The sequence below is a fragment of the Epinephelus lanceolatus genome, chromosome 5 (assembly GCF_041903045.1).
Source record: "Epinephelus lanceolatus isolate andai-2023 chromosome 5, ASM4190304v1, whole genome shotgun sequence".
Taxonomy (NCBI): domain Eukaryota; kingdom Metazoa; phylum Chordata; class Actinopteri; order Perciformes; family Serranidae; genus Epinephelus; species Epinephelus lanceolatus.
Window position 1 is genome coordinate 10,689,469 of NC_135738.1, and position 10,442 is coordinate 10,699,910.

The 10,442-nt window shown below is 43.2% G+C and overlaps 1 protein-coding gene across 1 annotated transcript; it reads right to left on the reverse strand.

Annotated features, from left to right (window-relative positions):
* Positions 1–7,624: 7,624 nt before the first annotated feature.
* Positions 7,625–9,957, reverse strand: avpr1aa (arginine vasopressin receptor 1Aa). Its single transcript, XM_033635995.2, has 2 exons — positions 8,892–9,957; positions 7,625–8,074 (listed from the first exon to the last, which is right to left on the reverse strand). The coding sequence occupies exons 1-2, from the start codon at positions 9,838–9,840 to the stop codon at positions 7,791–7,793; spliced, it is 1,233 nt and encodes a 410-aa protein (XP_033491886.1). The 5' UTR covers positions 9,841–9,957; the 3' UTR covers positions 7,625–7,790.
* Between the last annotated feature and the right edge of the window lie 485 nt (positions 9,958–10,442).

The window sequence follows — 10,442 nt, forward strand, 5'->3', positions numbered from 1 at the left end:
CATAAGTTTATATCACTGTGTCCTATAGTTATTTTAACTGAAAATGCAATTTCTTTCTAAATTTCACCAAGTATTATTTTCTTCTCTAAACCTAACAAAGTGCTTTTTTCTTTCCCTAAACCTAAAACTTGACTAAAATAGACTTTGCATTAGTATTGATTTTTTGTTGCAGCATGAAATTTTAACACATTTCGTGCTCATCACCGTTTAAAGAGGCAACAGATAGGATTCGGGTTTCTTTTAGCTTGGCGCCACCTAGTGTCAGTGGTGCTGGTCACACTGTCGCAATGACCAAATTGACTGTGGGGATCAGAGATAATCAATAATATGACTCTATTAGACTCTCTAAATTAAATAAAATGTAGGCTGTAAAGCCACCAGTATACCTCTATGTATATGTAGAATGAGAAGGTGTGTGGACACTCTACTAAATAAATGAGTAAAGAGACCGAGCAACAATTATCAGATTTATCTGAAGAAAAAACAAACAGTAATGCAAATAATTATAGCAGAATGCACAGTACCAGTACAAACAGTTCACAGTAAATTATACCAATATGTACAGTATCAGTTCAAACAACAGTAGACACAGTGGAATTATACCAATATGCACATGTAAACAGTCCCCATTCTAGAATAAACAGTACCGTATGGAAACAATGCGGCCGGTTGGAGCTCAAATTGAATGAGAAACAAAGTCCAGTGTTCACTTAGCTGGGTGTAACTTAGCTGGGCGATGTCCGTCGATAGCTGCCTCCGTGAGAAGAGAACAGAAGGAAGGGAGGGGGGGTATCACTGTCTGAGGGCTGCCGCAGAATGGCAGCGAGGATGTCAGCCGACAAACACTCGCTACCCGGTCCCTGGTTGTGGCGATTTGCGATGCTGGCCAGCTAGGAATGAACTAGCAGCCAGTACAGTACAGTCCTCTCTCATCTAGCTAACATTTAGCCGTGTTACTTACTGATCCATTAGAAAGAAAGCTAGCTGGACATCGGTTTTGAAGCCTCTTTGGTCACAGAGCTCCCTCCATCTCGTGAACGCCTGACTGAGGTTTACTCTTGTTTTTCCTCTTCTTCTGTCACTCTCCTTTTTGCTCTTCTTTGCCTCCTCAGACAAAGGAGCTCCTTTTCTTTTGCTCGGCCTTTTTTTCACTTGTCTCCAAACTTTGTCCGTCTGCCATTGTGCTCGTGACTCAACTATCTCATGCCCAACTTTCGCAATACATGACACGTTTCCTGCCGTAAAGCAGATTTTTTCCCCGAAATTTCAACACCGAGAGCCAACTTCTGTAGCCGAGGATCGGCTTGTTCACTTGTTCACGAGTGAGGGTAGGATGGAGCGGGAGATTGACAGGCGGATTGGGGCGGCGTCAGCAGTGATGCAGGCGCTTAACCAGTCTGTTGTGGTGAAGAGGGAGCTTAGCCAAAAAGCGAAGCTCTCGATTTACCAGTCGATCTACGTTCCAACCCTCACCTATGGTCACGAGCTATGGGTAGTGACCGAAAGAACGAGATCGCAAGTACAAGCGGCCGAAATGAGTTTCCTCCGCAGGGTGGCTGGGCTCAGCCTTAGAGATAGGGTGAGGAGCTCGGACATCCGGGAGGGACTCGGAGTAGAGCCGCTGCTCCTCCACATCGAGAGGAGCCAGTTGAGGTGGTTTGGGCATCTGGTAAGGATGCCTTCTGGACGCCTCCCTTGGGAAGTGTTTCAGGCATGTCCAACCGGGAAGAGACCTCGGGGCTGCCCCAGGACACGCTGGAGGGATTACATCACCCGGCTGGCCTGGGAACGCCTCGGGGTTCCCACAGAAGAGCTGACGGAAGTGGCTGGGGAGAGGACTGCCTGGGCTTCTTTGCTGAGGCTGCTGCCCCTGCGACCCGGACCTGGATAAGCGGAGGATGACGAGTACGAGTATGAATTTCAGCACTGGTGGCAGAAGCTTATTGCAAAGATTGCAAAGCCACTAAGTAACCTCTGTAAACGCTGATAGACTGATTTTACTGTGGCCACTACCCTGTGCAACCCACGTTATTTTCATAATGATATATTTAGGAAAAGATGCTATCTGTTGCCTCTTTAATGTGTTATTAAGAGGTTGTTCACACATTTCCATGAGACGTTGTCGAGAATTCATCATGACAAAATTTCACACAAATGTCCAAAAGCATAGGATGATGAAGTGAAGACATTTCATATCCAAAAGGTCAAGGGTCAGCTTCACTGTGACATCATAACGTTCTACAAAAACACAGTTATTCAAAGTCATAACTCAGGAACAGGAGAGGAGACTTTTGATCCAACACTGAATCTGGAGTGCCCAACTTGGAACTGATTTGTGTGAAACATCCACGTTTAAGAATATGTACCGTCTTTGCAGCAACATCCATATTTGAAGCATTGTCTCCTGTCATGGCTACAACTTTGTGTTCTGTCCTGTTCCTTTGGTAGTCCACCAGAAGCTCACTGATTATGCTGATCTTGAGCTTTAGGTGATTGTCATTGTGTCATGTGATGAAGCTCTGAAGACAGCATGTTTCTCACTGGAAATCATTACTAGAATCGTACATGTCTATATTTTGCCAAAAAAACCCACATTTCCTCCAAAGTCTTCATTCCATATGAGTCTGAACAGACATGAATGAGAACTGTGGCTTGCTGTCTGGCAGAGTCATCCAGCTGTGAGATGATATACGTTTCCTGAGGTATTGATAAAATGCACAAAGGTCATATAGGATATGAAGGTCTTTGTTGCTCTTCACAAGCCCCAGATGGACCCATTCATTTTTCCTCCTGCATTCATCTCACTGGCAGCCCAGTACGAACCGGACACTATATAGATTTTTTGATTGATTTTTTTTGTCCTCACAAAAAGAAAACATATCCAAGTGCAAAAGAAAGCAAGGACGAAGCCGATCCATCACAGTTTGTCACATAGTTGATACATTTTAGACACAGAAATGAATTGCATTGAAGGCATGTGTTTATTTTCATGAGCAGAAAAGTCAGCGTTGGTACAGAGCGTCTCTTCTATTGCAATGCTATTCCTTTTATGACCCTTGCTAATGAGATTCATCTGTTTTCTGGCTCCCTAATTTGCAGCCTTAGTTTTTCAAGCTCTCTGGAGAAACTGAATCACTGCCCGCTGAAGTATTTGCTCAGTCTAGACCTTGACTGATGACCTTAGTCCGATCATGTTAGCATGGCCAGCCTTTCAAAGGCATGCTTTACTTGATGATTGGCATGTCTAATGAGAGGCAGAGTAAGTGCTGGACTGGGAATTTGAGATATGTCCATCAGAGCTACAGAAGTACTCCCTCCACCTCCTTAAGTAGAAATCGTAGCTGCGTAATCCCAGTTGATACCAGCTGGGATTGCCTGATGCTTGTTTTATTCTCCTTTTTATTACTTACAACGACCACCTCTATCTTTAAAGCAGGTCTTAACTTTTGCTACCCCATTTGGAGGGCTCACATGATTTCCTGTAGGACTTTCCCCTCCCCTGCGACATGACTGCAGACCCTCATGTTATGAGTTCAGAGACGGACTAAACCATAGGGGATCAAGGTGGATGGGAGCGTTTAGTTACTATAAAGAAGCTGGTCGATAACACAAGCTCTTCACAACAATGTGCTTTACTAGAATAATGTGGCATGCTGGTATAATATTAAAAATGTTGTTCAAATGATTTCATGATCCAGTGCAGACTCCAGGAGTTGCTGGATGAAGCTGTTCGGCATTATTACATTACACAATTATGATTTCATGAGGTGTGACACATATTATTACACAGGATAATGGATAAAAAACAGGAAAATGAGATAACTAAATTAGACAACAGTATTATCATATAATCAAATGAAATGATGTTTCACTCCTGATGGAGTCTAATAGACGTCAGATCACCCACATTACAAAAAAGAATATTTTCTCATTAAAGTAGTATGCAGCAGTGCAGGTTTGGTTTTATCTGCCCTTGTTTTCGAGATATCTGTCTTTCTCTGATTTGATTTTAGAGTCACAGGAACATTTATATTGAACAAAAAAGTTAAATGCAACACTTTTGTTTTTGCTCCCATTTTTCCACAGGTTTAACGTAAGGAGCTGCAACTTTTTATGTACTCAATAGATATCTTTCTCTCAAATTTTCATCTCAAATCTGTGTTAGGGAGCACGTCTCCTTTTCCAAGATAATCCATCCCCCTGACAGGTGTGGCATAGCAAGATTAAACAGCATCATTACTACACAGTTGTGCCTCGGGAGGCCACAATAAGAGTTCAATCTAAAATGTGCAGTTGCACACAACACAATGCCACAGCAGTTTTTAGGGAGCGTGCCATTGGCGTGCTGACTACAGGAATGTCCACCAGGGCTGTTGCCTGTGAACTGAATGTACATTTCACCACCATAAGCTGCCGCCAATGTTGTTCCTGTGAATTTGGTAGTATATCCAACTGGCCTTACAACTGCAGACCACATGTAACCACACCAGTTCATGGCGTCCACATCCAGTGTCTTCACCTCCAAAATCGTCTGAGACCAGCCACAATATCTGCACAAAACCGTCTCAGGGAAGCTCGTCTGCATGCTCATCGTCCTCATCCGAGTCTGACCTGACAGCAGTTCGTCACTGTAACTGACTTGTGCGGCTGTGGGGCCAGCTGGATGTACATTCAGATTCACAGAGATGACGACAGAGACATCAACATTCAGTTCACGGGCAACAGCTTAGGTGGACATTCCTGCAGTCAGCATACCAATGGCACACTCCCTCAAAACGTCATCTGTGGCACTGTGCTGTGTGATCAAACTGCACATTTTGGAGTTGCCTTTTATTGTGACCATCCCAAGGGGCACATGTGTAGTAATGACGCTGTTAAATCAGCATATTGATATGCTGCACCTGTCGGGTGGATGGATTATCCTGGAGAAGGTGGAATGCTCACAAACATGGATTTTGACAAATTTGTGACCAAAACTTAAACCTGTGAAAACTGTGAGCGAAAACAAAAGTGTTGCATTTAAATCTGTGTTACAGCTATACAAGCTATTAAATTATTGTTTTATGTATGTGGATATCAATAGTGTGTGGCCAGCTCATTGCAGTAAGGCAGTAACGGCCAACCCGCCCCCCCAAAATATCGATTCAAAAATATAAATTAAGAAACAATACTATACTACGGCAGTCAACCGTGAACCCCTGTCTGCAAATGTAGCCATAATCTTAAATACACTTAACATATTGCCATTGTAATTGTTACTGCTGGTTCTAGAGTTACGTTATCTACTGTGAGCGCTTCTCAATCTGCAGTTAATTAGCCACACATTTACCCTGTGACATGGATGAATTATTAGACAATAAGCCCAGATATCCAAAAGGCCCCACCACCTCTCCTACCTAACAGCAAGACACACAAACGTTGTGGTGTTGCCTCTTTTTGTGTTGTTGTTTTGCTTCTCTTTGTAGGCGTTATGCATCGTTTGTGGTTTTGCGCCTCTTTGCAGTTCCGTTGCATCTTCTTGTGGTCATTTTGAGACTCTTCCTGGTCAGTATGTGTTAGTTATTTGAGTGATATTTTGCAGATGAAGGCCAGGGGGCCTCTGACATTCTGGGCTGCTGGGCCTGTGCCCGGGAGGCCCTTTCAGTAATGCATCCATGCCTAGTGACCAACAATCCGCACAAGAATGCCAATGGCCTTTTACACTTGTACCTGAGGTAATGGCAAACAAGAGTCTTGAATCTTTAATAATAGGGCACACAGGCATATTCATCTTCAAGCCTTTATTGTGTTATATTTGTCAGGTAGCCCACGATAAGTCTGAGTGTCATTCATTTATGTTGCCCTGCATGTGTAGAAAGTAGCAGCTGTCATTTATTGCATATAGTATTTATTTAGTATAGGAATCAGATGTGTTGATTCGTGTGGGCTGTATTTGTAATGTGTTTAACAGCTAATGGGGACACTAACAAATAAACAATAGATGCTCTTGCTTCTGATAAATAATGTTATAAAGATGGAAACAGGCTATTCATTTTTTTTTTCTGAGGGGTCGGTGGGATTTGCTTCTCCGGCTCCGTGCCTGCAGCATTGCGTTGATTAAAAGCCTCTCATTAACAGGACTTCTTGTTCACACTACTTTCGGTTGAAAGGTCATGTAACGTTGCATAACCCCAGATTTTGGCAGGTTATGCGTGCTTAGATTGGCCACAGATTTCAATTCACAATTGCTCAATTTTCCGCAAAAATAACACCAGACGTTTCCATGGTCATGTAGCAACTGCGTAAAGCATAAACAAAGCATCCCTGCCACGGTTGTGAAAACAGGACACAAAGCCAGTGTAGCATTCAGTGCATCAGTATGTATTTTTCAGCATATATTTATAGTATATTTAATTTCTTTTCAATATACACAAGCCATTACAGACAAATAGAACTCACGTGGAACAGATTTACATATATTATTCCTATATACAGATATTTAATGCTTTTTATGTACAAACATACTGTACAGTCAGATAGAAATGTCTTGATACAGCGTAATATACATGTTCTCACGGTGGTCTGACAACAATTACAATGCTGCGCATCGCAATAATGTGCAGGAGATTGTTTTTGTCTGGAGTGCAAATGAAGCCAAAAACAGACCCCCAGTGGTGCAGGATGTTGGAAAAAAATCAGGAAGTGTGTTGACGCAGAGTGTGTGGAATGTGCGAGCTTCTGCCCAACATTTGGTGAAAGCCATGGGAGGGGTCTGTGGGTCTGTCGGTAGACTCCTCCAACTGTGGTCGATCTCACTTCATCAAAACACCCACCGGCCCTGGACTCTGTGTGTGTGTGTGTCTGTCCATGTGTGTGTGTGTGTGTGTGTGTGTGTAGGTGCATATCCAGCTATTTTCAAATGGATCCCATCTTCTACTGCTGAGCAGAAATGAAAGCCATTCTTCAGAGACCCACACTGCTGCAACATGAAATAACTGGATGCACACAACAGCCTGATTAATAGTTGTCGCTTAAACCCCACACCCGTTATTTTTTCTTTTTTTGTGATTGGCTGAAGCAAAGTTTATTTTTTTTTATGCAAGCCACTAAAATGTGGTTCTGAGAAAAACAACAAAATGGAAAGCCAAACACAAAGGATGAGGCGACTGCCTCGGTTACTTAGAGACGTGCGGTCTGGAGAGTCGTTTTCACCACCGCACACCTCCTGGCTGCAATGTCAGTTTTGTCTTTGTAAACACTCCAACAGGAAAGGGTGTTCGGCAGCACAGCAGGGGAACATAACCACCAGTAAAAGCATCAGTATTCCTGGAGAAGGTTTTTCTTTTTGGGCTTTTGACTACAGAACTCGGGGCTGTTGAAACACTTCAAATATTACAACTATAAATTCAACAAAATGATGCACAGACATAATTGTTAGCATCTAGTGCTTGTATAAACAATTGTGGAGATATAAAAACATAATAAATTAGAAGTAAAACTTTGGAATTTCACTTCCTTTTCCAATGTTCTTCTAATATTTTTGCTGAGGTTATGTGATAAAAGAAAACTTTTGCGCACAGAATCCAGCAAGACACAAAAATGTGTCTATATATTGTGTCCTTGCTGCCAACACCTTATTTCTTCATTTCTTTTTGATTTCTATGCAGCAAACTTAATTTGCTTAAGGGTTTCTTAAGTTTGAGGGACATTTCAGTCCTGCCCAGAGTTAAGATAAGTAGAGACTCTAAGTGTACCTCGATGCCACTTCTGTTCACCCCCACCCTAGTAAACAGAGTTGCCTGGCTGCATGTTTACTCCGCCTGAATAGAAGTCTTAGGAGAATTGTCCAGCTCTCTCCAGTTGCTAGAACTGCCCGTAGGGCTCCGATTGGTCATCTTAGTCAGCAGCGTTGTTCTGCGGAGACTGCTGTCTGAGTCCTCCTTCTTGAAGTCAGTGTTCACTTTGTAGCAACAGGAGAAGCAGTGCACAAAATCCTGGAGGAGGTGGCCGCTGAAGATCATGTATATCCACGGGTTACAGCAGCTGTTGAGACTGGCAAGAAGCGCAGACAGAGTCACTGCTGTGTTCTCAGAATCTGGAGAGCAGAGAGAGGAAAGGGGTGATTAATCCACAAAACATCTGGTCCAGGCTCGGCTGCAGAGATGCCTGTCTAAGTCAATTCAGCTGGTGTTGAAATGTAAAACTTGATTTTTACTTTAAAGAAGAGGAAATCTACTGAGTGCACAAGTTTGAGTTTCTGTTGCAGATCAAATATTTTTGGATTAAGTGTCAAATTTTCTTGATATTAGTGAGCTAATCTGCCTGCTGCACATGTTGACTTCGTCCCAGAAAAGTTAATTCAGCAAAAGAACCTGAAGCAAAACTCACAAATTAAAATATTATTGTTTCTGGATCAAATATTGTACAGAAAATAAGATTAAACTTGATATGAGGTGAAGGGTGTTAGTGTTTCAAGGAACTCACATATGAAGAGGCTGAAATTCTGGCTTATATCTTACTTTCTTCCCTAATAAAAATTAATTTTAACCAGACCTTTTCTGCAGTGAAATTTTAAATCCTAAAGGCTAACACTGATGCACTCAGTAATGACATCTAAATTAAGCAGCTTGCAAACAATAGATCATTTTAAACATTTTGGGGTTGTGTAAGGTTAATCTTTTTGCGCTATTTACGCATATTTTTGGTTTTGTATGCCAAATTAACCCGTGCGTAAAGGCTGCGCGCACTTGGATTTTAGTTTGCGCATCAGTTTTTCATTTAGTGGCAAGTGATGTAGTGCTTTCTCTGGGCTGTTACGTTTTTGTCAGTGCATCACATCATTCTTAAAGCTGTAAAAGATTTAAATTCAGTAGTAATTAATACATGTCTAGTGTTATTTATCCAGCACTCACCAACCCACTGGAAGTTTTTATCCCACACAGACCACATCTGCACTGTGAAAAACGGCGCCCAGCACACGATGTACGCCAAAACTATCACAAAAGTCATTTTTACAGTCCTCAGTTTGGCTCTGGATATCGTTGTAATGCTGCTGACTGAATGCTTCCCAATCAGCCCGTTCTTGTTCGCAGCACCAGCCGTCGATTTCCTTTTCTTGTATTTGATATTATTCCATATGCTGTGGCAGATGAACCCGTAGCACATCACGAGAATGACCACGGGCACGAGGAAGATGCCCACAGTTATCCAGGTGATGTACGCCTTGGCGCCCCACGGCTCGATAAAGTGCGCCCAGCAGTCGTTTACTTTCGAGCCGTTCTTGATCTCGCTCAGGGAGAAGATTAAGTACTGCGGGGTGCTGAACACCAGGCTGCACATCCACGTGGAGATGATCATGATGTAGGAGCGCTGGGTGGGCTGCTGGAGGGTTTTCAGAGGGTGGCAGATGGCAATGTAACGGTCCACGGTCATCATCACCATCATGTAAGTGGACGCGAACATCCCCATCACCTGGAGGTGCTTGACGACCCTGCAGAGAAAGTCTGAACCGTAGAAGCGGTAGGTGATCTTCCAGCAGAGCTGCGGCAGCACCTGGAAGAAGGCGACCACCAGGTCAGCCAGGCTGAGGTGCTTGATGAAAAGGTGCATCCGCGACATCTTCTTCTTTGTGTTGTACATTGCCAGCAGGACGCTCACATTCCCAATCACAGCAACCACGAAGGTGATGCTCAGGACCATTATCTCGATCTGGGCCACCTCCTCGTTTCGCGCAAACGGATCGGATCCGTTCGGGTGGACGGTGTTGTTTCCAGGCGTCTCCATCGTTAGGTCAGTATAGGGACTGAAAACCAGAGACTGGTTCCCTCCGCTCAGGAGCAGCGCATAGTCAGGAGTGTGCATGGCACTGCCCCTCTGTGCGCCCTAGCAGATACAGTGCCAGAGCGGCTGTGAGGTGCCTCTCCAACCCGTATATGGAGCTACCTGATGCTCACGGAGAGAAACCCACTGCGCTCTGACTTGTGGCTCCTGCCGGGGCTTTTTAAACTCGAATCAAATTTCAGACGGAGTGTGCGTAAAGAGGATACACTGCAAAAAATAAAACACATTTAAAAGTTATTTGGTGTTGCGAGAGGTCCTAAAACACGTTTGTCCTCAAGCAAGACACGTGAGTCCTGCATAGCATGACATAAATAAGTAATATTTTTGATTAGATACTATAATTTCATTGTCATGTTTCCAGTGGAGATTAATTAGTTTGAAGATGCATTGTCGTGGAATTGCACTCAGATTAGAGCCTTATTAAATCTGAATATGTTAAGAGGAGATGAAATGATTTGTAGTTCCTTTATTTACTTTTTTTATGTCTTGCTTTGGGTCATTTTTTAAGCTCATTATGATGCATAAATATTTTTTACAGTGCACAGCCAAGCCCTTCCCCATGGTGCACACAACCTCCACATCACCACAGATCTTCCAACTTACATCTGGGCCACGTGTGTAGG

What these genes read in the sequence shown, in the direction of transcription:
- avpr1aa (XM_033635995.2), bottom strand. Translation starts at nt 9,840, where the DNA reads ATGCACACTCCTGACTATGCGCTGCTCCTGAGCGGAGGGAACCAGTCT. An exon ending in TAAAAACTTCCAGTGGGTTG is followed by an intron (nt 8,075 to 8,891) that starts GTGAGTGCTGGA and finishes TCTGCTCTCCAG; the next exon opens with ATTCTGAGAACACAGCAGTG.